Source organism: Mus musculus, chromosome 18, assembly GCF_000001635.26.
Source record: "Mus musculus strain C57BL/6J chromosome 18, GRCm38.p6 C57BL/6J".
NCBI lineage: Eukaryota > Metazoa > Chordata > Mammalia > Rodentia > Muridae > Mus > Mus musculus.
The window spans coordinates 78,838,549-78,863,458 of record NC_000084.6 but is presented as its reverse complement, the minus strand read 5'-3'; the positions used below and the strand labels follow the sequence as shown (position 1 = coordinate 78,863,458).

The following is a 24,910-nucleotide window of genomic DNA, read 5'->3' as shown; positions in this document are numbered from 1 at the left end:
AAAATGTTGGGTCTTGTTTGTGTAGCCAGTTTGTTAGTCTATGTCTTTTTATTGGAGAGTTGAGACCATTGATGTTAAGAGATATTAAGGAAAAGTAATTGTTGCTTCCTGTTATTTTAGTTGTTAAAGGTGGCATTCTGTTCTTGTGGCTGTCTTCTTTTAGGTTTGTTGAGGGATTACCCACTTGTTTTTTCTAGGGCGTTGTTCCCGTTCTTGTATTGGTTTTTTTCTGTTATTATCCTTTGAAGGGCTGGATTCGTGGAGAGATAATGCGTGAATTTGGTTTTGTCGTGGAATACTTTGGTTTCTCCCTCTATGATAATTGAGAGTTTGGCTGGGTATAGTAGCCTGGGCTGCAGTTTGTGTTCTCTTAGTGTCTGTATAACATCTGTCCAGGCTCTTCTGGCTTTCATAGTCTCTGGTGAAAAATCTGGTGTAATTCTGATAGGCTTGCCTTTATATGTTACTTGACCTTTTTCCCTTACTGCTTTTAGTATTCTATCTTTATTTAGTGCATTTGATGTTCTGATTATTATGTGTCGGGAGGAATTTCTTTTCTGGTCCAGTCTATTTGGAGTTCTGTAGGCTTCTTGTATGTTCATATGCATCTCATTCTTTAGATTTGGGAAGTTTTCTTCAATAATTTTGTTGAAGATGTTTGCTGGACCTTTGAGTTGAAAATCTTCATTCTCATCCACTCCTATTATCCGTACGTTTGGTCTTCTTATTGTGTCCTGGATTTCCTGGATATTTTGAGTTAGGATCTTTTTGCATTTTCCATTTTCTTTGATTGTTGTGCCGATGTTCTCTATGGAATCTTCTGCACCTGAGATTCTCTCTTCCATCTCTTGTATTCTGTTGCTGATGCTCAAATCTATGGTTCCAGATTTCTTTCCTAGGGTTTCTATCTCTAGTGTTGCCTCGCTTTGAGTTTTCTTTATTGTGTCTACTTCCCTTTTTAGGTCTAGTATGGTTTTGTTCATTTCCATCACCTGTTTGTATGTTTTTTCCTCTTTTTCTGTAAGGACTTCTACCTGCTTGATTGTGTTTTCCTGTTTTTCTTTAAGGACTTGTAACTCTTTAGCAGTGTTCTCCTGTATTTCTTTAAGTGATTTATTAAAGTCCTTCTTGATGTCCTCTACCATCATCATGAGATATGCTTTTAAATCTAGGTCTAGGTTCTCAGGTGTGTTGGGGTTCCCTGGACTGGGCGAAGTGGGTGTGCTGGGTTCTGGTGATGGTGAGTGGTCTTGGTTCCTGTTAGTAAGATTCCTCCGTTTACCTTTCGCCATCTGGTAATCTCTGGAGTTAGTAGTTATAGTTGACTCTGTTTAGAGATTGTTCTTCTGGTGATTCTGTTACCGTCTATCAGCAGACCTGGGAGACAGATTCTCTCCTCTGAGTTTCAGTGCTCAGAGCACTCTCTGCTGGCAAGCTCTCTTACAGGGAAGGTGCGCAGATATCTTGTATTTGGACCTCCTCCTGGCCGAAGAAGAAGGCCCAAAACAGGACCTTTCTCAGACACTGTGTTGCTTTGGCAGTTCCCAGGTGGTACAGACTCTCACCTAAGCAGACTAAATTCCTAAGTTCCTTGGAGTCCCGGGACCAAGATGGTGACCGCTGCTGCTGTGGCTTAGGCCGCCTCCCCAGCCGGGTGGGCACCTGTCCTCTGGTCAGGAAGGTGGCCGGCTGTCCCCGGCCCACACAGGGTGCTGCCTCAGCGCCTCTGTGCTTCCGCCTGTTCCAGAAGCTGTCAGGTTCTCTGGCGCACCCTCTCACCTGTTCAGACTAATTTCCTAAGTTCGGCGGGTCCCGGACCAAGATGGCGACCGCTGCTGCTGTGGCTTAGGTCGCCTCCCCAGCCGGGCGGGCACCTGTCCTCTGGTCCGGAAGGTGGCCGGCTGTCCCCGGCCCACACAGGGTGCTGCCTCAGCGCCTCTGTGCTTCCGCCTGTTCCAGAAGCTGTCAGGTTCTCTGGCGCACCCTCTCACCTGTTCAGACTAATTTCCTAAGTTCGGCGGGAATGCTACAATTTCAAGGTGACACTTTTTCCCCACTTGGAATGTGTATTGGTTTGACTCAGGAAGACTATCACACTTGAAAAAATATGGAGTGTGGGTCATACAAACATAAAAATGATTTCACAAAGCCATAGTGACAAAATGTTCCTCTGAGTCCAATAACTAATAAGATGCAAAAGCTGTTGAATTAAGACGTTGAATTTTACCTCTGAAACTTCTGCCACGCATGTCTGGATTCTTCAGGGAAACACTAGGAGTGGGTTCTAGCAGGACATTGGTTCTATAGCCCCCAAAGACAGATAGATGGAGCTAAAAAATAGAAGGTAGATAAGATGATAGGTGAGAGACTGATAAACTGTAGATCATGTGTAGATATTGGACTGATAGATAGTACAGGGAAAACTGACAGCGTTTCTATACTAACCACCACATTTTTCTTAGGGTGAATGTTATAGAAGTTTTCTTTGATTTACAAATATTTCCCCTCTGTAACAAATCCGAAACTAATCTTTCCTATAAGTGTACCACTATGGTTGCAAATTAAGCTTCAAACGAACCTGCAGTTGTGTGGCTCTCCACTGTCTGAAATACTGAGAGCATGTCTAACTAAAAGTGGTGTCCAGTGATGGTTAGCCTTCCAACCCTTTGTGGTTTTGTAGACTCTGATGTGTCTTGCTATTCTTAGGAAGAAGTCCTAGGGAAGTTGTTGGAGACATTTCCTCCCTCATGTAGGGGAAGCACAGATGCCATGTACAGGAAAGGTTATTTTGAGGGATCACAATTTGTTCAATAAACTCAAGCTTCCTTTGGAGACGTTCCTTAAAGAGAAGTAACTGTTTAATGTGGGCTTGTGGATTCTAATCTAGCCTGCTAGCCCTCAACCACAGCAGCATGCCCAGAGACAAAATGGCGATGGTTCCTGCATGCTTCTCGTGTTGGCTTTTGCATGCCTTGGACTTGGGCCGTTTTCACCCACAGAACTCTGCGGAGCTTGCATACAAACATACTAAGCTCTGTAATGTGCAGTCCATCTGGCTCTAAATGGGGAATCACAGGAGGAGAACGGGAGACCTCTGAGGAGGGACTGGAATAAGTAAGAGGCTCTTGCTGGCTTTGCTGCATGGAGCCGGATTCTCCACTGCTTACGTGTCAGCTTCTTCATCATAAGATTCTACTCATTGAGCTCAGAGGCCTTGGGGTTGCCACCTCCTCTCTTCCCTTTGTACAGTTCTTCTCAGACTGCAATAAATCACATTCTTTAGAGAGGGGAGGGGCAGCAATTAAAGCATCCTTGCTAATGTCCAAATTCAGTGTCATATATCTTTATTACCATATTTGAGAAAAGCTCCCCTCTCTCTCTCTAAAGTGTTCTGAAATTCAGGAAAATATGAATATAACCCCTTATTTCAAATTTAAAAAAATTAAGCTGTTATACAAACTTTAAGAAGTTCCAAAATGTTCATCCTTGTTTCTCTTTCTCTCCCTTTCCACTTTCTCTACTCTCAGGCATACGAGAGGCCCCAGAAACACTCAACACTTCAGTATGACCCAGGTCACTCCCAGGGCTTCACCAGTGACACCTTAAAACCAAAGCACCAGCAAAAAAGCAGCAGTCAGAGCCACATGGAATGGTCCTCCAACTCTGACAGTGGACCAGCTACTCAGAATTGCTTCATCAGTCCAGAGGCTGGCCGAGACACTGCAAGCACCAGCAAGGTCCCAGCTCTTGAACCCGTGGCTTCCTTTGCAAAGGCCCAGAGTAAAAAAGGCAGTACAGGAGGGGCCTGGAGTCAGTTGTCCAGCAGTAGCAAAGACCTGCTCTTGGGAAGTGTGGTACCATCCCCCAGCAGCCACAACTCCCCAGCGACCCCTAGCAGCTCGGCTGAGTGCAATGGACTCCAGCCATTGGGAGATCAAGATGGAGGAAGTACAAAGGACCTCCCAGAGCCACCCACTCTCAGTAGCAAGAAGAAGTCCAGTAAAAAAGATATGATAAGCCAAACCCTACCGAACTCAGATCTGGATTGGGTCAAGAGTGCCCAGAAAGCATTTGAAACCACAGAAGGGAAACGGGAGGCCTACTCTGCAGACAGTGCTCAAGAGGCATCGCCAGCCCGGCAGAGCATCAGTTCCGTCAGTAATCCGGAAAATGATTCCAGTCATGTCCGGATTACTATCCCCATAAAGACACCTTCTCTGGATCCAAGCAACCATAAGAGGAAAAAGAGGCAGTCTATTAAAGCTGTGGTGGAGAAAATCGTTCCGGAGAAAGCACTGGCTTCAGGGATTTCCATGAGCAGCGAGGTTGTTAATAGAATACTTTCCAACTCAGAGGGAAGTAAGAAAGACCCTCGAGTCCCGAAGTTGGGTAAGATGATAGAGAACGAAACCCCCTCAGTTGGCCTTGAAACAGGTGGGAACGCTGAAAAGATTGTCCCCGGAGGTGCGTCCAAGCAGAGGAAACCGCCCATGGTCATGACGTCACCCACACGCACAGAGCACGCTCCATCAGGAAAGCTGTCTGAGATCCAGCACCCCAAGTTTGCTGCAAAAAGGAGGTGTAGCAAGGCCAAACCTCCGGCTATGCTTCGAGAGGCAGTCTTAGCTACCGCCGAAAAACTGATGGTGGAGCCACCGTCTGCTTACCCCATTACCCCATCCAGCCCTCTGTACACCAACACGGACAGTCTTACTGTGATCACACCGGTCAAAAAGAAGCGGGGACGACCAAAGAAGCAACCTCTGCTCACTGTGGAGACGATTCACGAAGGCACTTCCACTAGCCCCGTCAGCCCAATCAGCAGAGAGTTTCCTGGCACCAAGAAAAGGAAGAGACGGCGCAATCTGGCTAAATTGGCCCAGTTAGTGCCCGGAGAGGACAAACCCATGAGCGAAATGAAGTTTCACAAAAAGGTTGGCAAGCTTGGTGTGCTGGATAAGAAGACCATCAAAACGATCAACAAGATGAAGACACTCAAGAGAAAAAATATCTTAAATCAGATCTTGTCCTGTTCCAGCAGCGTGGCCCTAAAGGCCAAAGCTCCCCCAGAGACTAGTCCTGGGGCAGCATCTATCGAAAGTAAACTGGGAAAGCAGATTAATGTCAGCAAGAGAGGAACCATCTACATAGGCAAGAAGAGGGGCAGGAAGCCAAGGACAGAGCTTCCACCCCCATCCGAGGAACCCAAAACAGCCATCAAGCACCCCAGGCCTGTGTCTAGCCAGCCGGACGTTCCAGCCGTGCCTTCCAGCTTCCAGTCACCCGTGGCTTCTTCACCAGCAGCTATGCACCCACTCTCAACACAGTTAGGTGGGTCCAATGGCAACCTGAGCCCCGCCAGCACTGAAACCAATTTTTCAGAGTTAAAAACTATGCCGAACCTCCAGCCCATCAGTGCTCTTCCAACCAAAACCCAGAAGGGAATCCACGGTGGGACCTGGAAGCTGTCCCCACCCCGGCTGATGGCCAACTCCCCATCACACCTTTGCGAGATTGGCTCACTGAAGGAGATAACGTTGTCCCCTGTGAGTGAGTCCCACAGCGAGGAGACTATCCCGAGCGACAGTGGCATCGGGACAGACAACAACAGCACCTCCGACCAAGCAGAGAAGAGTTCAGAATCCCGGCGGAGGTACTCTTTCGACTTCTGTTCCCTTGACAACCCAGAGGCCATTCCATCCGACACCAGCACAAAGAACCGGCACGGCCACCGGCAGAAGCATCTCATTGTGGACACTTTTCTGGCCCACGAAAGCCTCAAGAAGCCAAAGCACAAGAGGAAACGGAAGAGCCTGCAAAACCGCGATGATCTCCAGTTTCTGGCAGAGCTGGAAGAACTCATCACCAAGTTTCAAGTGTTCAGGATCTCCCACCGGGGCTACACTTTCTACCATGAGAATCCGTATCCCAGCATCTTTAGGATTAACTTTGATCAGTATTACCCGGTGCCATATATCCAGTACGACCCATTGCTCTATCTTCGTAGGACTTCAGACCTGAAGTCAAAGAAGAAGCGTGGTAGGCCTGCAAAAACCAATGACACCATGACAAAGGTGCCTTTTTTACAGGGGTTCAGCTACCCTATCCCCAGTGGAAGTTACTATGCACCCTATGGAATGCCTTACACATCAATGCCTATGATGAACCTTGGTTACTATGGTCAGTACCCGGCTCCTCTGTACCTGTCACACACACTCGGAGCAGCATCCCCTTTCATGAGGCCGACAGTGCCACCACCCCAGTTCCACGCAAGTTCTCATGTAAAGATATCCGGGGCAACGAAACATAAAGCCAAGCATGGCGTCCACTTGCAGGGAACCGTAGGCATGGGCCTTGGTGACATACAGCCATCCCTGAACCCTCCCAAGGTGGGCGGGGCCACTCTGTCCAGCAGTAGGCTCCACAAGAGGAAACACAAACATAAGCGTAAGCACAAGGAAGACCGAATCCTAGGGACCCATGACAACCTGAGTGGTCTCTTTGCAGGCAAAGCCACAGGCTTCTCCAGCCACCTCCTGAGTGAACGGCTCAGCGGTTCCGACAAAGAGCTGCCGCTGGTGAGCGAGAAGAGCAAACACAAGGAGAGACAGAAGCACCAGCACGGGGAGGCCAGCCACAAGGTTTCCAAGAACAACTTTGAGGTGGACACCCTGTCTACGCTGTCACTTTCTGACGCCCAGCACTGGACACAGGCTAAGGACAAAGGTGACTTGAGCAGTGAGCCTGTGGAGTCCTGTGCTAAAAGGTACTCTGGCAGCGGTGGAGACAGCACAAGATCGGAGGGTCTGGATGTGTTCAGTGAAATGAATCCTTCCAGCGACAAGTGGGACAGTGACATGGGTGGGAGTAAGAGGAGGAGCTTTGAAGGCTTTGGGACGTACAGGGAGAAGGACATCCAAGCCTTCAAGATGAATCGCAAGGAGAGAGGTTCTTATGAGTCCTCCATGTCTCCAGGTAAGACGACATTTTTCTCTAGACTTGGACTTGCCAGTTGTTTAAGTCGTGGCCTTTGCAGTCTGAAGGTGCTGGGTACATGTTTTACCACGGGGGAGGGAGGGGGTGCAAATAGGCCCACTTGCACACTTGGATTTGCCATGTATTTCATATACTGTTTACATGATTTGCCTGTCTTTCTGTTCCACAAAGCCAATGCCTGAGACAGCCTCAGTCACTCTCTAAATGACAGACATATTTGCTACAACTGTACTTTTTGTGGAAGATACTCTTCTGATGCTATTAGGTCCTGAGGATTTGGTACAGTTTGCTAGTCGAAGGCTCTAAAAGTGAATAGAATACCAACCGCATCTTAAGAGTGCCAAGGCTAAAAGAGAATGACAATGGCCGTGTGTGACACCCTGTCAGTGGCAGTCACCAATCTTAGATGAGAGATTTACCACAGAGTGAATGGAAGCTGGTGATCAGAGACTCCTCAAGTCTAACCAGTCGGGAAGCCACAGCCCTAAACCATGTTGTCTGTTCTTTGCCATGGTCATTGAACAAGCTGCCACAGTCAGGACCCTAAACAATCCTTGACTGCAGTCACAGCATCACATGCACTAAGGGAAGTAGCTTGGGGGAAGATATTCTGTGTCTCCTTTACAACAGAACCATATATATCCATATATAACCATATATAACCATATATATCCATATATAACCATATATATCCATATATAACCATATATATCCCTGTGATTTTTTTAGAACGCCCACTCATTGGGATCCTTCCTCACTGATGTCTAGGTGAATATGTTCGCTGCTTCCAGAAAGATCCTCCCTGTCAGTTACTGGCAGAATTTCTTTGTTTACCTCCCTCTCCAAACAAATCTTTCCCTACCATTCAGTTTCACAATTTGGCAAACATATCCCTGTGTCCCTGTCCTTATAGTACATAAATGCTAAGACTCTGAAGAGTGCAGAAGTCCTTGGGAATTCCTTTAATGGGAACTGAAAAAGCTAAGAGTTTCTTGCATTTCTATTGTCCTCAAATGGTGTGGTACACTCTGGCCAAAGCCTGGTTTTAAGGGTCTCTTTGCACACTGTGAGGATGTGGATATAATTTTTTATCTCTGTTTATCCTTAGGGTCTCTCCCTTGCTCTCTCTCTTCCTGGGAAGTCCACAAATAGTGACTGTAAAAAACAGTCAAGTAAAAAAGAATGAATTATTTTTATGCAAACGAAGAATTTCAGTTAGAAACTACTAAAGATTGTGTCATGTTTTTAGTAATATGTGAGTTGTCATGGTGGTACATTGTCTTCTTAATGAAAGAGAATAGATTGCAGGTCACCGAATGGTCCATTTATCCTATCCTGCCCCGAGTAGCTAGTTTTGCCATTTCTTATTCAAAAGACTTGTTACCTGGTTTCTTGAAGAGCCTCGATGAAGCCTGCCTGGCATGGGGCACTGTAGAAAATTTGGACATGACTAATGCTGGTGTTTTAAAAGCATGAAGAGCACTGACCTATCCAAACTGAACTAGTCCTACACAGATGCATTGTGGGTTTTGTTTGTTTGTTTGATGTTCTTAAGTATCAGTTAGCTACAAGAAAACAACAGTAGAGTTGTGCTAAGGGAGTTAAAGAATCTAAGGTGCATAGACCTGAGGGAGAAAGCCCAGGCACAAAAATCAGTTGCCTCGGCACATTTCATTCTGATTTTTTTATGGTCAGACATTTGTGTTGGGTACTCAGTGAACTGTGATGGTTTCTCAGTGATGGTTCATCTCTATACAATGCGTGCTCCTGGGGTGTCTGCACTATAGCAGTGCATTCACATGGTTGCTACTCCTTTATTCAAAATCATCTCCACCTCTTGTCTATATTTCCATGGGATATTCCGTCAGCCATAGGAGAGAGAAAGAAATAGCCATCCTGTCAACGTTCTGGAAGCGAGCAGACCGTCAGCAGAAGAACTGGGTGTTAGGCTCAGTTCCTTCATGAACTATCTGTTGGCCAAAAGCGTGGCCTTCCTCTTTTTTGTTATCATCTACTTTATGTATTCTTTGGGTAAGCATTCATCATTCAGAGAAGAGGACCAGGAGCATGGGTAGTGGGTCTGAGTGCCTGAACTTATATTTCATCCATTCCTTCCTAATCTGCTTTCTGCAAACCTAACCAATGATGCACAGTGAGTGCTGTTTGTCCAAAATACTTGAAGGACAGAACTATTTTAAATTTCAGATTTCTTTATTTTCAAATATTTGCATTTACATAATGAGACATCTTGGGGATAAGACCAGGGTCTAAACACAAAATTCATTTATATTTCATTTGTAGCATACACACACAGCCTGATCATAATTTTATACGATCTTTTAAATATTTTTTGGTGGCAAATAAAATTTATAGTATGGGGTGTTTCTAATTATGTCGTATCTATGTCTACAATGTTTTAGTTTTTAAGAGCATTGGCAATTCCAGATTTTCAGAAACGTTTGTCTTGTATTATTGTTTTTCAATGACAAATCCAAACAGAGGACTCAGAGGGAGCCAGTGATCCGACCATGCTCACACAGCTGTCTGCTTTGAAGCTCAGCCTTTGTCTCCTACACTGAAGAGCAGCTTCAGCTCACACACTGATCAAGGGCAAGTCCAGAACCCAGGTCCTGTTACCTGAGTGTCCACATGTGTTTCATGCCAGCCCTTCTGAATCTAACCCATCCTCCAGTGACATACATGCACTTTGCTAAGGTGTAGCTGACAAATGATTATGTGACATTTGCAGAAGAAAGCAATGAAGGAAAGAATGTATTCTTTTACTTAGTCCTCAACTTGAAAAGAAGGGATCCTCATTGTCCCCTTCTAAACACAAGGTGATAAAAAAATCCATTCTCTGACAATTTTTGCCACTACTTTGTGTCAGTCTATATTTTACCCGGCTAATCCCACCCCCAATTCATTAATGGATCATAATCATTGATGGCTTCTGTGTCTCAGTGAATTAAACTTGATGTCTCTGCTCATCTTATTGGATAGTCCCTTCCTTTCACTGTTTGACCTATCATTGCCTGTGTCCTGCATGCCCTCTCTAATTCTGCAGCCCAAAACATCAGGCAAAAATGTCTTTGGCTATACTTAGAACCCAGTGTCAGAATCTGTCAGAACTTTAAAATCTCCCTTAAAATGGAATTTTTCAAAAAGTGTGAAATCCTTTGAAAAGATAAGAAGCAGGTAAAGTGAGGGAAATATTACTGAATCCATTGAAAGCTTTCCGAAACTGCATCCAACTGGAGGTTCCAGTTGAGTTGAATAACACTATCACTCATGGTGGGAAAAAGGAAGGAAGGTATTTCATGGTGTCTCTTCCTGTACCTTTCTTACTCCGTGCTGGATTCACTTCTTCCGCTTCTGAACGTACCATTTCACATAAGCTATTTTTCTATAAAATAGATATGGCTGGTATGTAGATGTCATTCTATAACCTACCGAGGACCAGATTTAGGCACTTAGTAGAGAGAGGACCTTGCACCCACCCTCCCTGAGATCCGAGCTGATGAAAGGCACCATATAAATGTGAGTCATTATCATTATGGAGAAAGGAATTAGAGACCCCATTTAGTAAAGGCAGCAATTGCACACGCCATTTCATCCTTGCTGCCTGGCAAATTCTTCATCCCCCACACCCTAGCCCTGCCAATGATTGTGTTGCCTCATCAGCTCCCTTACAATCACACACGGGCTCCTCCTAGTTCTCCTTCTTTCATTCCTTCCCTGTCTTCTCTCTCAGGAGGCAGTGGCTTTTTGGACTTATTTTCTGGACACATACCATCTGCTAAATCACCATCTTCTAAAATGCTCGTTTTATGCCAAGAGCGTATAAATAATGGAAAGGGGTAGTCTCAGATTCATACTTATCAGCATTATTTGAGGCTCCCTGTCACCAGGCATCACTGTCCCCCCACACATTTTGCTTCCAAAAGAGCAAACCTGTCCAGATTTGACAATGCATATAGTCAGGATGATGCCACAGACCTCCAAAGCCAAATCCCCATAGGTGGTGGGGGATGTCTCCTGCAGGGCTCATGATCATCTTCTTCAGATTTCCTGGAAGAAATCTGCATATTTTAACCTAAAACTCTGCCATGTATGAGATATCACAAACGAACCTGCGGTCCAGGCTCTTCTCAAATAATGGAAAACCAGTAACGGGAGTCTATTTGCATATGGTACCTCTTAGTTCACTGCCATTATTAGACAAGGAAGCCAGCCCTCATGCCCACATGTCAGACGCCTGCCTTATGATGAATAGGGGGTTGAGAATTAATCCTGAGTTCACCTCTCAGATATCAGAACCCTGCCGTGTAGGTAAACAGATCCTCTGGAGCCTGGCCCACCCCACTTCTGGTGGCTTCTGTCTTGCCCTTTGCCAACTCCTCTTATCAGCGCTGCAGGGTATTTGGGGAGGCAGAATCTGCTGTCACTCATCAACATGACAGGGATATCCATGCCAAAAGCAACAACACCCCCCCCCCCGACTCCAAGTAGTTATTCAGAAGAAGGAGCTAGCCATGTGGATGAGATGTCATGAAAGCGTTTCAGAAGAAGCACGCGAAGACTGTGAAATGGGAATGAAAGGACGGAGGCGGCTGATGGGAGGGAAAACTCAGATCCTAAGAAAAGACCATCATAAGTGAAGAATGGGTGGAGTATAATCAGTGTTACCTCAATCCAATCTGAACTGCACGTCCTCCTGCAGGAAGAGATGCAAGATCAGTCAGGTACTAGCTGCCTTGTACCTCAGATGGGTGGTACCCATCCTGTCCAAGCTTCATCCGCTACGCCACCAGCTCACTGTTATATTTGTTCTCACGTGGGTCTACAGTAATAAATGTTCTGACTAAACTGGAGTCTAGGATTCTAAAAGCACCAACTCTGTTACAATGGAGTTTGAATATGAGCACAACCTCAACAATGGGCAACTTGGTTCTTCCAACACATGCTAAAATGCTGGTCACAGCATCATCCCTTCAATAGAGTTTTGTAACAGGTCCCTAGTGGTCCATGACTTAATCTGTGTGGGTCATCTCATTGGGCATTTGGCCTCACCTTTGCAGAAGGTAACACTCCTGCTCCTTGACTCCCACTGAATAATGAGCTTGTTCCTGGTGCAAGTTCAAGCCCACAATCCCCCTCCTAGAAACAAAAAGATTGGAGCGCTAATATGACTAATTCTTTAGGAACAGCAAAAGAATGTTTAGAGTCCAAATTTAAAAATCTTAACAATGTAGATTAAACGCTTAGCTTCACCTTTGAAAGCACAGAATTCTAAGGTTAATTATTTTTATCCAATCACATGTGTCTAATTGCTTGAAGAATTCCGTGTGTGTGGTGGGGGTTGGGGGTTAACAGTAGGCAGAGGAAAGGGAGACATCGAGAAGAATGAATGGAAAATGGAGAGCTTTTAGGCTGTGTTCTTTGTGAGCAGCTCTGGAGAGAAGCGTGTCATTGGAAATCACATGGTCCCAGGTCATCTTCTTGTCCCCATGTCTCAAAGTAGAAGCAATATCTATGAAAGTCATTTTGATTCCTTTTTATCACTTAATCCATCACTTAACCATTGCATATCATATCGCCTTCCTCCCAAAGACTCCCCCTAATTTGAAGCCACGAATTAATAAAATTAAATATTGTAATGAAACTTACCAGGAATGATTTTAAGCAAAGAAAAAAGAAAAAAAATCATAGACACATAAGCATCTCTTTTGCAGCAGGGAAATTAGGCAGTTGTGCTTTTAGAGCATGATGTCCCTGGGCCACTTATCTTCCCACAATTGGCAAACACTCTCCTGTTCTTTTAGAAGTTGTATGCATAGGTCTGTGGGATTAGGGAACTATGCAGACCCATGTGTGGATATAGAGAAGTTATAATAGCTATAGGCATGGCAGTAAACCCACAGTCTATGCTGGCTGGAGAAGTCAGCATGGCATGCCTTCCAATGACAGGTCTGTCACAGCAAAGGAAAAAGAGAAGCATCTGCAAGAAGACCAGCAAAGGATCTGTTTGTTGTGTGAATGAACAAGCAATGGAATGCATGCTAGGACTGTGCTCTAGCACTGAGGGACTTAGCACTTAATACAGATTGACAAAATCTCGGAGACAAGGACAAGACATACACATCTAGTATCAAGAATGCACTGCAGGTCTTGGTATCATTCTAGGGAGAACTTTTTTGCTACCAAGAGTTCATATGTCAGGAGACTCCTCTACAAGAGAAAGAGAAGGTGACTTTAACTTACCATGGTGCAAAGCAAACTTGGGCTACAAGAAAGGCACAAATAAACAAACTATGAGAACAGACTTATCCGCGTGAGGTGAGCCAGCTCTGTGCTCTCACTAGAGGAGAAGGAGGAGGGGCCATATTTCTTCATAGTCATTCTCATTTTGATGGATTTTGTTGTGTGGCAGTATTCCTGAGAATATGTGAACAAATTTATCTATTCACTGTAGCAAGGAGACCAAGGACAGACTGAACTAAGACTATCACCAAAATTTAATGTTGGTGATACAATCGTTGAGATTTATTGGTGTTACATTAAAGATTATGGGTGAGGGGTTATTTTCAGGATTAGAAAGGACTCAAAGACAGCTGCATCAACAAAGCCCACCCCAGTATTGGGAGTGGCTAATAAATCTAGAAACCTGGAATACACTGTGGTGCAACGAGTTGGAAAGTGTCATGTTTCTAGGCAGCTCACTTCGGTCTGAGCCACTTTCAGAGAGCTAAACTCATCTCTGTCTCTTCTGGGAATTGTTGCTGGTCTAAGAGTCAGCAGTCCTGACTGTATACAGGCTTGGGGAAGGAGGCACCTAATGAACCTGATCAGTTTCAGGAACTCTCTGAAGCTTCTGAATGATTGTTTCCCTGCAGGGTGGAGTGTTCCATCTTCCTTTAGAACAGTGGTTCTCAACCTGCCTAATAGTGCGACCCTTTAATACAGCTCCTCAGATTGTGGTGACCATAAAATTATTCTCCTTCCTATTTCATATCTGTCATTTTGTACTGTTATGAATTGTAATGTAAGCATCTGTTTTCCAGTGGTCTTTGGTTATCCTTCTGAAAGTCTCCTTCACCCTCTAATAGTGTTGTGCCTTACCAGTTGAAAACTACTGCTTTAGAACATGCTGTATCTTAAGGAGCTTGCCTCCAAGATGGAAGAATTAAGTGGAAATCACTATATAGTAGTCTGGAAGGAATAAATGAGATATTTGGGGGAAGGAGATGGTGAGGATGTCTGGGAAGTGGGCAGGAAGCATGGCATTGAAAGGGAGCCATCTATAAGAAGAATTGGCAAGAGAGTATTGGGAAATTAGCATTGGTTGTTCTATTGAGGTTTAGATCTAGAGTTCTGGAATCATGAAAAATAAAGTAACATAGGATTGTGTGATCATCTGTTAAGGACTTTCCCCCCCACATTTAGAGGGTCATATTTAATTAAGTGGTTATAGTGGAGAACTACTTTTTAATCATGTAAAAGTTATTGTATTTCTTATCTTTCCTAACCCCCTTCCAGATCTGTCCTGGCTAAATTTGGACAGTCCATGTACTGCCTCAACCAATTGGTCTGTATTCCCTTATATGTTTGAAAGGCATCTTCGAAGTCATCTTCACACAGATGACAAATATAACAAAGACATCATTATGCAAACTGGTGTTCAAACAAACACATCACCAAAGTTGCCTGCATACATACAAATATTAGCACATTTTGTGTCCATAGAAGCCAGAAGAGGGCACTGGGTCCCTTGAGACTGGAGTTACAGATAGCTGCAAATTATCTTGTGGGTGTTGAAAACAGAACCCAGTTTCTCTGCAAAAGCAACAAAGACCCTTAACATCTAGGCCAACTCTTCAGGTCCTCATTTATCTTTCTAGCTAAAGTCAAGAAATATTCCAATATTTTGGTTCCAGGCAATGAGGAGACTCATGACACTTGAACCAACTAGAGAAATTAGAGATTCTGGTGAGGCAATGAAGCAACCGTTAAGTCAGAGATTGTCGGTACATCGCAGAGCTCGATATTAACCAAAGATGAAAATTGTGATGGATAAAGAAGCAGATGGAAGAGAGGATACATTGAACAGAGACACAGGATAAGAGAAATCAGAGATGAAAGAAAGAGTACAACACTTGTCTAGGGAAACCGAGGGTTCCAAGAAGACAGTGTCTAAGAAATTGTGTGTAGAGCTGAAAGCTCAGAGCCCACAGACGATGTGGCTAGATGATGGTTTGTGTGGACATACTGATAGCCTGACAGCAAGAGAAAAGTTCATAATTATTTATTAGGTACTTATAAGTTTGTGTCTTGGTAGGCTGTGTACTGCATCCAGATGGAGAAATTAATGTGTCAGTAGTTACACCATCATTTTCACCAGGCATAGGTAACTTGCAAACCTAACTCAAAGTTCTCCTCGCTGTTATTCCACTCCTCCTATTGTAGACAATAGAGCTTCAAGGTCCTGGAACAGAAAAAGAAACAGAGAGTAACACTGGCAGTTTTTGAACGTGAGAATGACTATCAGAAAACTTCTGAAACCTTTTATTTGTGCTGCCATGGAAACCAGCTATGATAGTATGGTACATGGAGGGACACTCCCAGTTTCCATGGGTTCTGATAAATGTATCTTTCACTGATCGTTTTATGTGCTCAAAGCCTTATCCCAATCCTCCAGAGCTGTCTGCTGCTGTGGAAAGTATATTCACACATTTAAAATCACTTCAAAGCTGTTTTGGAGGCATGTTCCTGAAACCCCAGTACTTGGAGGTGGAGATGGGAAGAGAAAGAGTTTGCACTCATCTTAGACCACACAGTGAGTTTGAGACTAACCTGGGCTACATGTCTTTGTTTCAAAAAAAAAAAACTATTGAAAAATAAAAATAATTGTAAACTCTTCATTCATTCAATAGATAGTATAATGACAAGAACAATTAGGGTAAACAGAAGAAAATATAAAGAAAGAGTGAGAAGTGCCCATTTATACATACATACATATATACACACATGCATGCATACATACACACACACACACACATGTATACACACATTCGTATAAGTGATATATAATACATATTATGTAGCATAGACTAAGAGAAAGCTATACTTACTCATTCAACAACAATGACAGCTATGGGACTCCAGAATACAAAATAATGATTCATTCAGCAAAAGATAACACCCCGAATCTAGGATAGTAGTGCACAGTGGAAGAATCTCACAACAGCATCAGGTGGATGGACAGCACAGTTAAGGATACAGGCTAGGATGCAGGAAGGTACCCAGGCCGATTAAAATTTGCAGCTAAGTAAGGATAGATTTTCAAGTGACCTGGTTTCATAAGTAGAATATGCAACTGTATCATGGATGGAGAGAGGATACAATTGAAGAGTAATGAGCCTAAAAGCTGTTGAACGGGTGCGAAGGGCTACAGGCAATGATGAAGTACCAGGAAGCATGCCTATCCTCAAGGACATGGTGTGGTACTGTATGGTACCACACAGAAGTGGTGGATAAAAACCCACATACAGAGTGCTCAGAATAATGGGAGTTCATATGTCCAATGACTAGAAAGAGAAGCCCGATGCATTCCTTAAGAAAATAAAACATTTTTGAAAGCTAGTTCATATTGGGGTTTGTACTATTACATAAGGATTCAGAATAAGCTATATCAAGAAGAAGACACCATGGGTAATGATGGGTCAGTAGTGGGACAAGGTACGATAGGAGCCTGGGCTATAGTTTCCCACTCTGGCGTGGAGGACAGGAGATGTAAAAGGTAGGTGATGATTCAATCAGAATTGTCACTGTCCCAGTTGATGGATAATCTGGACATTCTCCCTCTAGGAGGAAAGTCTCCCTCTGTCACATGTCTGTCTGAGTAAGTCATTATACTTTTCAAGACATTGCATTCGTTCACTCTTCAGCATTCATTGAGGCATGCAGAACGTTGTTGCGTTCCCACTTGGCAGATGGAAATCAGAACCCAGTGTCTCCTGGCCAGACTTTGACAGAAAAGCAACCCAGGTTTCGTGAAATTTCCCGGCATCATTTTAGTACTTAAGTCTTTGACAAGGTCAATAATGTGACTCAGCTTCTGAGTTATTCCGCTGGAGATCTTGCCAACGGAACAGACCGTGGAAACTAGAATAATCTACTAGCCAAAAGTCACTGAGTTTTTCCTTAAAAAAAATACAGACACACACACACACACATATATATATATAGATATATACATATACATATATGTATACATATACATATATAATTCTGATGTGAAATATTGAAGCCAAGATGAGCTAAAGCCCAGGACATAAGAGGAACATTGCTGGATGTGCTATTTTTAATCCATCTGAGGATGGATACTGCAGGTAACAACCTGAAAAATCACAAAGTAGATCCAGAGTAGAATGAGAGAGTCCTAACACACATCATTCCACGACACAGAAACTAGTATCTAAATATGCATTGTTAAGGAATGGCTCTGTACAAGTGGAGGAATACATACTGGTGTGCCTACAAAGAAGAGGAGGCTAACACTGAGAAAAAGGGAGCGAGTCCTGAGGGAACCCTGGGGCTGGGACTACACATCAAAGTCAATGTTAGAGGAAAAAAATCTGTTCCCTTTTAAATGTCTACCATATATCAGGATAGTTTCCTATTGCCTTATCATATTTCATATTACAGAAAAGACCAACAAGGCAAAAGCATTTCTCTTATTGGATATAAATCTTTATTTTGCTTTATTTTTATATCAAATTTATTTCAGTCCTATCTAAAACCAACAGTTGTCTAATATGTGCAAGGCGTAGTCTTGGATGGTTTTGTAGAAATAATTACATGAAGGACACATTTTCATCTTTGGAGAGACATTGTCTTAACCCTACACATTTGTATTAGTCTGCCATTTAACCTTATTACCTGTTAGTACGAAGTACAGTTTTTCTCCTCAAGGTCTCAACAGCAACAACAAAGATGAATTCTCTGCCCAGAAGCGTTTGGCTTGAGGGCATCCAATGTACAAAAAAAAAAAAAAAAAAAAAAAAAAAAAAGTGGCTCCTGAGAGGATTGTGGGTTAAAAAGAAGACACAGAAACTCACTAAGGACCTTACAGGGTTAGGGCTGTGTCTCAAATCTGGTAAACTGGACATTTTCATTGTTTGATTCTATTAAATTTAAGAGTCTTATTAGTAAAGAAAAATCAGAAGAGCCTAAAAAGTAAAAGGTACACTCCTTATAGTCCACTGTCCCAACAGGCGTTGTGACAGTGTATGCATACTCGTCCCCAACCCAAGGTAACCATCGCTCTGCATCCTTGCCTGTCTGCTTCTCCTCCTACTCCCCAGTCCTCCGTCCACCCACTCCTCTTCTTCCTCTCTTCCATCATACTTTACTTGTCTGCTCTTTCAAGTTTTCTCCTAAATGCCTCTTCATATTAGCCTGAGATAACCATTCCTTCTGCATGTTGTCACTACCCTCACAGGGAATGCATTTTAAAAATAAATGCAGCAACAACTGGACGTGAAAACAACTGATTTCCAAATTTTTCTGTGAAGCTAAAGTCATCATGAGACTTATAGTGCCAAGACAGGAACCCAAAAGGGGATAAATTAGTCAGGACTAGAGACAGTTGCCAAAAATACTTTCCTAAGGGTCACTAAGTATGAGTCTCTTTTTTTTTCCATAACAGAATGGGACAATATTGAGTAATCCAGCCAATTTCAGTTACAAATGTTATCTCCACTTCATTTATATATATATATATATATATATATAGAGAGAGAGAGAGATGCATGTACAGACCCACACACGCACGCACATGAACACATGTGCGCGCGCACACACACATACACACACAAACAGAGGGGGGAGGGGAGGAAGAGAGAGAGAATTACCTAGCCAGCCATAACTAGTCCTATGGGTCAGTGTTGTCATCACGTGTATCATGTGCACTTAGAGGGAAGGCACTGGCTGTTAATTTTAGGCTCCAATATAAAGAAAGGGCTGACTAGCACTTACTGAGTTCCCTTCCTGACACACCTGTGGATATTTCTAAAGTGAAGTTAGAAAACCTTAGCTCCCATTTCACAAGAAGGCTCTGCTCTGCTGCGGTTAGCTTTCAACTCTGTGGGCTGCACTTGGGGTCAGTGTGAGAGGCAAAAGGCAGAGAAAGCATTCCCATAAAAAGCTCTTCAGCGTCCACAGACAGTGCCAGTGGCACGGAGGACTTGGTCAAGCATCAGGTCAGCTTTACTTTCTTTTTTTAAAATATTTTTTAAATATTTTTTCACTACGGATTTTCCTCAATTACATTTCCAATGCTATCCCAAAAGTCCCCCATACCCTCCCCTCACCACTCCCCTACCCACCCATTCCCACTTTTTGGCCCTGGCGTTCCCCTGTACTGGGGCATATAAAGTTTGCATGTCCAATGGGCCTCTCTTTCCAGTGATGGCCGACTAGACATAAAAAGGGAAGTACATGCAGGTCAGCTTTTCTTTTCGGCTTTTCTTCAGTTATTTTTCTAAGTCCACTTCGTATTACTTATGAGAGTGGAGGCACTTTCCAATTGCCTGCCTCCAAGAAGAGAGTCCTGTTTCTGTGAGTAGGTCCCACTAAGGGCTAGGACTAGAAGCACTGGATTCTCTTATGTGAGCCATCCCCAGACTGGTGTGTCAGCTCCACTACACTACAAAAGCCATCAAGACCCCTGAATCACACCATTCGGATGGGCTCCCCTTCCCTGAGGCCACAGTTGTGATTCGTGGATCCTGAACAGAGCATCTGTAATTGAGGTACACATTTTGTTCTTTGGAAAACACGAAGCCAAGCCTTATAGTGTCCGTTTCTGGCCTATAACCCTAACTAAAATATATAAATTATTTAAGTATAAAAAGAAAACTATGGTAGTTTTTCAGAGACCATCTCTGAAGCCAGCTGTAGTTGCATGAATAATTGATGCCAGGTGTGGAAATATCAATTCCTATTGCGTCAAGTCCAAATTCTGGGTCTTAAAAGACCCTTTGTGGTCTTCCCACACAGGTCTTGCTTTGTCTCCTAATCATTTTCAATTCATCCCCTTGCTGGGAGTTCTGTTAAAACTCCTCTGTGTCCTATTAGCTCTTCATCTGGGTCTCCAGGCACTGCTCTGGTCTCCTTCCTGTATAATGGCTGTGGTATTACCTGCCTTCCAAACCACACCCACAAGTGTCCTTAGCTAGCCCAGCACCTTCTGCTTCTCTGATGTGACTAACATTTTCCTTTTAACGTTGTTGCTTATTTGCACTTGGCCTTATGTTGTTTACATTTTTGTCACAAAGAGATGTGTCTGCTCACCCTAAGTGAGTGACAAATCTAAGTGAGTGACACCAAGAGGTCCGGATCTGATGGTGCTATGATCTTTGGGGCTCAAGTGGTCCTTGAGTTGATGCTGAGAACAGATGGCACTGACCAGCTGACTGAGCTCATCTTTGTAATACCCTCTGTTCCTGGCAACCACTTTAAGAAACAGTTGCTTAAAAACAAACTCTTCAACTTCAAAGGCAAACTCCTACAGCAAGAAAATCCCAAGAATTCAAAATGCTGGTGTGTATACTAACCTTCCAACACCACCACCCCTACCAATTTCATGACCTGTGGCCAGGGTGCCTCTCCAGTACATCTTTTTCTTGCCTTAAAAGTGAAACTATTAATATCTACATTGAGAGCCAAATATAGGTAGAATACACATACAGTCCCCACTACCACCACACATACATTGATTGTCTCCTAGATGTCAATATGTTTGTTCCCTTTCATTTCACTTTGGATAATGTATTTAGGCAGAGAAAATAAAACACACCAGACTGCACTAGAACGGCATCCTTTTGAAAGAGCCGGCTTCCTGTCCCCATTAGACTCACCTGGATGCGGCAGAATCTGCTCTGAACACATACATGCATGGAGAGGCTGGACCACAGCTGTATCCGACGATGAGGATAAAGCAGCACACTGACGCAGTTAGGGAGAATAAGCAATGAAATCACACATTCCACTCAAAGAAAACAGTTCCTTGTGCTTGCCTCACTCACGGGACGGTCTGGAGAAAGGTGGAAATTTAGTCTCTTGGCATTTGCTCTGTCGTAGTAAGAGTGTCGAACACCAGTTCCTAATTCATGGACCAATTCATCTGCAAACTCATCCATAGTGCAGCCATAAAGAGAAAAATGAGACTTGTGTTCATTTTCCAGTTCTGCTTTGACAAAGTCCAAAAACTTAGCACCTTAAAGCAATACAAAGCGATTTCAGTTTCTCCAGAGCACAATCCTAGTGCAGTGCGCTTTGCTGTGTCCTTCCTTCGCTAAACCCCACCAGGAGCTGAAGTCAAGGTGTGGTAGAAGCTCTGTTCCTTCCTAGAGCTTCTGGGGAACTAGTCACTTTCTGTGTGTGTCTAGGAAGATGATTGCTGGATGTTATTGGCAAGAAGAGACCAGTTAAGTAGAATGGCATGGTGACAGCTATGTCTAGGGCCAATTCCAACAGTCATGCGGTACCTTGGTTGTTTAGGTGGTTCTAGGACATCTTACAGTCATGTATCTATAGTTATGTATCTGCATAGCTTAGGGGGACCTGTTTGTGATCAAGTCCTAGTGTAAGTGCTAGGAGGACATGCACAGAACATGTATCAAAGTCACGATGCTTCTCGATCTTAGCTTCTTTTCACAGTGTAGAATTGTGGGTCTGCTCTACGCGAACAGAAAAATAACTCCTGTGCTTTCATTTCTTGCTGACATTTCTTTTCGGAGGGAGTGAGGGCTGGGAGGGTTCACTCAACGCGCACTGTAACTCACCGTGCTGCTCTGTGGTATTTTCACAAAATACCAACCACCAGAATCTCATAATCACAAAAACATGTGCTTTCTCCTCAGATCCACTGAAATTCTTTCTCTCATTAAAAAAACAAAAATAGAAAGTGCAGAAATTAAATTAGAAAGCTGAACTCGGTATCTCTAAATTCTTTTGGTTTCGGGGAGGGAGGGCGGTGCGGTGCGGGTACAGTTGTCCAAATTTCCTCTCAGTTAAATACTCTTGAATGGGAAAAAATTGTGCAAAATGTCTGAAGAGTTGAGACGCTGACATGAGGGGGAATTTATACTTCGTTGGTATTAAAAGAGAAGAAAAACCGTCAGTTACATTTAATCTTTAGGAACGTAGTACCCGGTCCAAGCCGCAGACGGCTGGCAGAATCCTAACTCTACACAAAATGTTCTTTTAAACTGCCCCCCCCCCAAAGCTTTCCTGTGCAGTTATAAATCTCAGCATTTAGAATTGCTTTTATTCAAATAGAGTATGGATGGTAGGTTGGCCCCTTTGGCATCCATGATGCTGGCAGCTTGCTAGAGAGATGGACCCAAGAAAAGCAGGCATGGCTAAATAACTGACTGGGGCCTGGACTTGACATACTATGTGAAACCCCATCTATCCTTTCTACCAAGTACGGACTTTGTGAAGCTGTGACTTAATAACTCTGTCCCCAAGGGAAGTTTTACCCAACCATTTACAACACTATGGTTATTTGGAAAAAAATGAATTTCAACAAAGACCAACCTTCTCCACAGCTTGGTCTGCCTCTTCTGTTCATGGCTGGCCTCTCTGTTCTGCCTAAATGGCTTCCCTTCAGGAGATACTGCAGCAGGCACATCTGTATAGCCTCGGGCTTAGCTGCACCTGGAAATACCCCAAATCATGTTCGCTTCTATCAAATAGGCTAGTTGATGCCCCAAGTCAGATTCTGTCGTTGAGTCAAGAAATCCTGCTTCTCACTATCTGGCTATTTTGTATGTTTTAAAATTATACACACGTATGTATGTATATGTATGTATGTATGTATGTGTATGTGTATGTATGTGACTCCAGAAGATCATCACAGGGACTCAATCCAGAGTGTGATGATCCCCCTGATGTAAGTTATTGTGCCATCACTGAAAGGAAGGAGACAGAGAGGAGCTGACCAAAAGATCAAGTCAGAAGGACTTGGGAAGATGAACGTGTCAATCCAATCTCAGCCCATGTTCTTGTGACAAAAGATGGGAACTACAGTGATTGACACCGCCTCTGGTATGTTTGCTTACAGTGTTGTAGCATAATATCTGACTCCTGGAAAACGCGAAAGGCTAGCACTCAGACCGATTATTAAGCATCTACTAAGAAAATACACAGAGATTTTTGTGACCTAAGCTATTGCCTTCCAGGGCCTAAGAGGAGAGGGGCACATGGAGGTAGGAGGGGGGGGCACTGAAATAGCTTTGATGCTAAATATAAACTTGTTAAACCAAATGATTACAAAGAGCTTCCTTTACCTATCTGCACCCTCCCCCATTCGCTATGTACTGACTCTGCCCCATGGGTATTTTTAAATGGCATTGTTTTGGCAAAATAGCTCTGCCTGAAGATGAAGTGCTGCTCAGAGCAAAGGGCTAGGAGGCAAGTAGACCACCTAGGAGACAATAATTAAGCCAGGTAAGAGCCTCTGAGTTTTGGAAATAAGCTGAGTTGCTGAATAAGGGAACGAAGTGGGAAGCAGAAGGCAGTGAAGGGGGTTCCAGAACTGCCAGGCACCAGGAAGGAAGTGGAGGAAGGACCCTAGGATTACTCGCTCAGAATATGTCACATACGACTCCTGTCACTCTTGTCCTACTCTGGCATACTGTGTTGTTCTCAAACATAAAGCATTTTGGGGGTTTATATTAGTGTCCAGTGCGGCTTTCTGTTTCAGATATGGGAGGTTGACACAGGTACCTGATGTTCCCGCATGGGCACACCATGGGCAGGAACACTAACTAAACATATGCACAAAATCTAGGGAAAGCAAAAGCCAAACAATACAGACAGACAGGCAGAAAGATGCACACACACACACACAGAGCGGGGGGGGGGGGTGGCGGGGGGGGGGGAGAGAGAGAGAGGGAGGTGAGGACAGGGAGAGGAGAGATATATCATAAGATGGGCATCTGATTTGTAGAGCTAAAAGAATGTCCAATCTCTTCTTCAGTTTTAAGAACAACATGAATGAGTTCAGAGCAGACCAGTCCCATGGAATCCGTCTAGTTTACAAACTTCACTTACCACACATACACGCCAAATGTACTCTATGAAGTAAAAGAAAATGGTAAAGATGCCTGAGTCAGAATATTTGAGTGACTCTCCTCAGAATTTAAATTACTGTTGTCTTCATCTGTGTGAGCCCATGTCCCTCACAAAGTCACTTTTTGAAATCTGATTCGAGCAGTGTCTGTCTAGTCACCTCTCTATGTGGCCCTGTTATCAATACCACAAGGTTATAACGAGTAAAAATCACGATTGGAAATCTTCAGATGCAAGGACAGAAATTATCCTTCCAGTGCTTTCATTTCTCTCACCTTAAGATTCAATCTGCACTAAAAGAAAGAAAGGGAGAGAGAGAGAGAGAGAGGGAGGGAGGGAGGGAGGGAGGGAGGGAGGGAGGAAGGAAGGAAGGAAGGAAGGAAGGAAGGAAGGAAGGAAGGAAGGAAGGAAGGAAGGAAGGAAGGAAGGAAAGAAGGAAGGAAGGAAGGAACATTTCCCAGTAAGGCCCCATGAAGACTGTCTATCTTGGGACCGTTTCGCATCTCATCTCTGAGGCCCTTTGTTAACTCACGTACTGTTCACCACTTTGACTTTGGACTTAAGTCTAATTCTTGCCAATCAATTCTCTTACACAAGATAAATTGATTTATGACAACATTTTCATATTTTCTCGTTATTAGCCCATTCATTTTAAAACTGTTGAAATGATTCATTGAGCTTTTGAAGTTTGAGTGTAAAAGCCCTGAGACTAACTCAGGCCCAGCGCCCTAAGTAGAATGAACTGTACTCTTTGAAGCAGTTTGACTATCAAATG

General features: G+C 43.7%; 1 protein-coding gene across 1 annotated transcript in view; it reads left to right on the top strand.

Annotated features, from left to right (window-relative positions):
* The window catches only part of Setbp1 (SET binding protein 1), a 360,067-nt gene that overhangs the window by 246,986 nt on the left and 88,171 nt on the right, over positions 1–24,910 (top strand). The window contains exon 4 of the mRNA NM_053099.3: positions 3,528–6,975. Coding sequence (NP_444329.2) covers positions 3,528–6,975 — 3,448 coding nt within the window. The remainder of the gene's footprint in view (positions 1–3,527; positions 6,976–24,910) is intronic.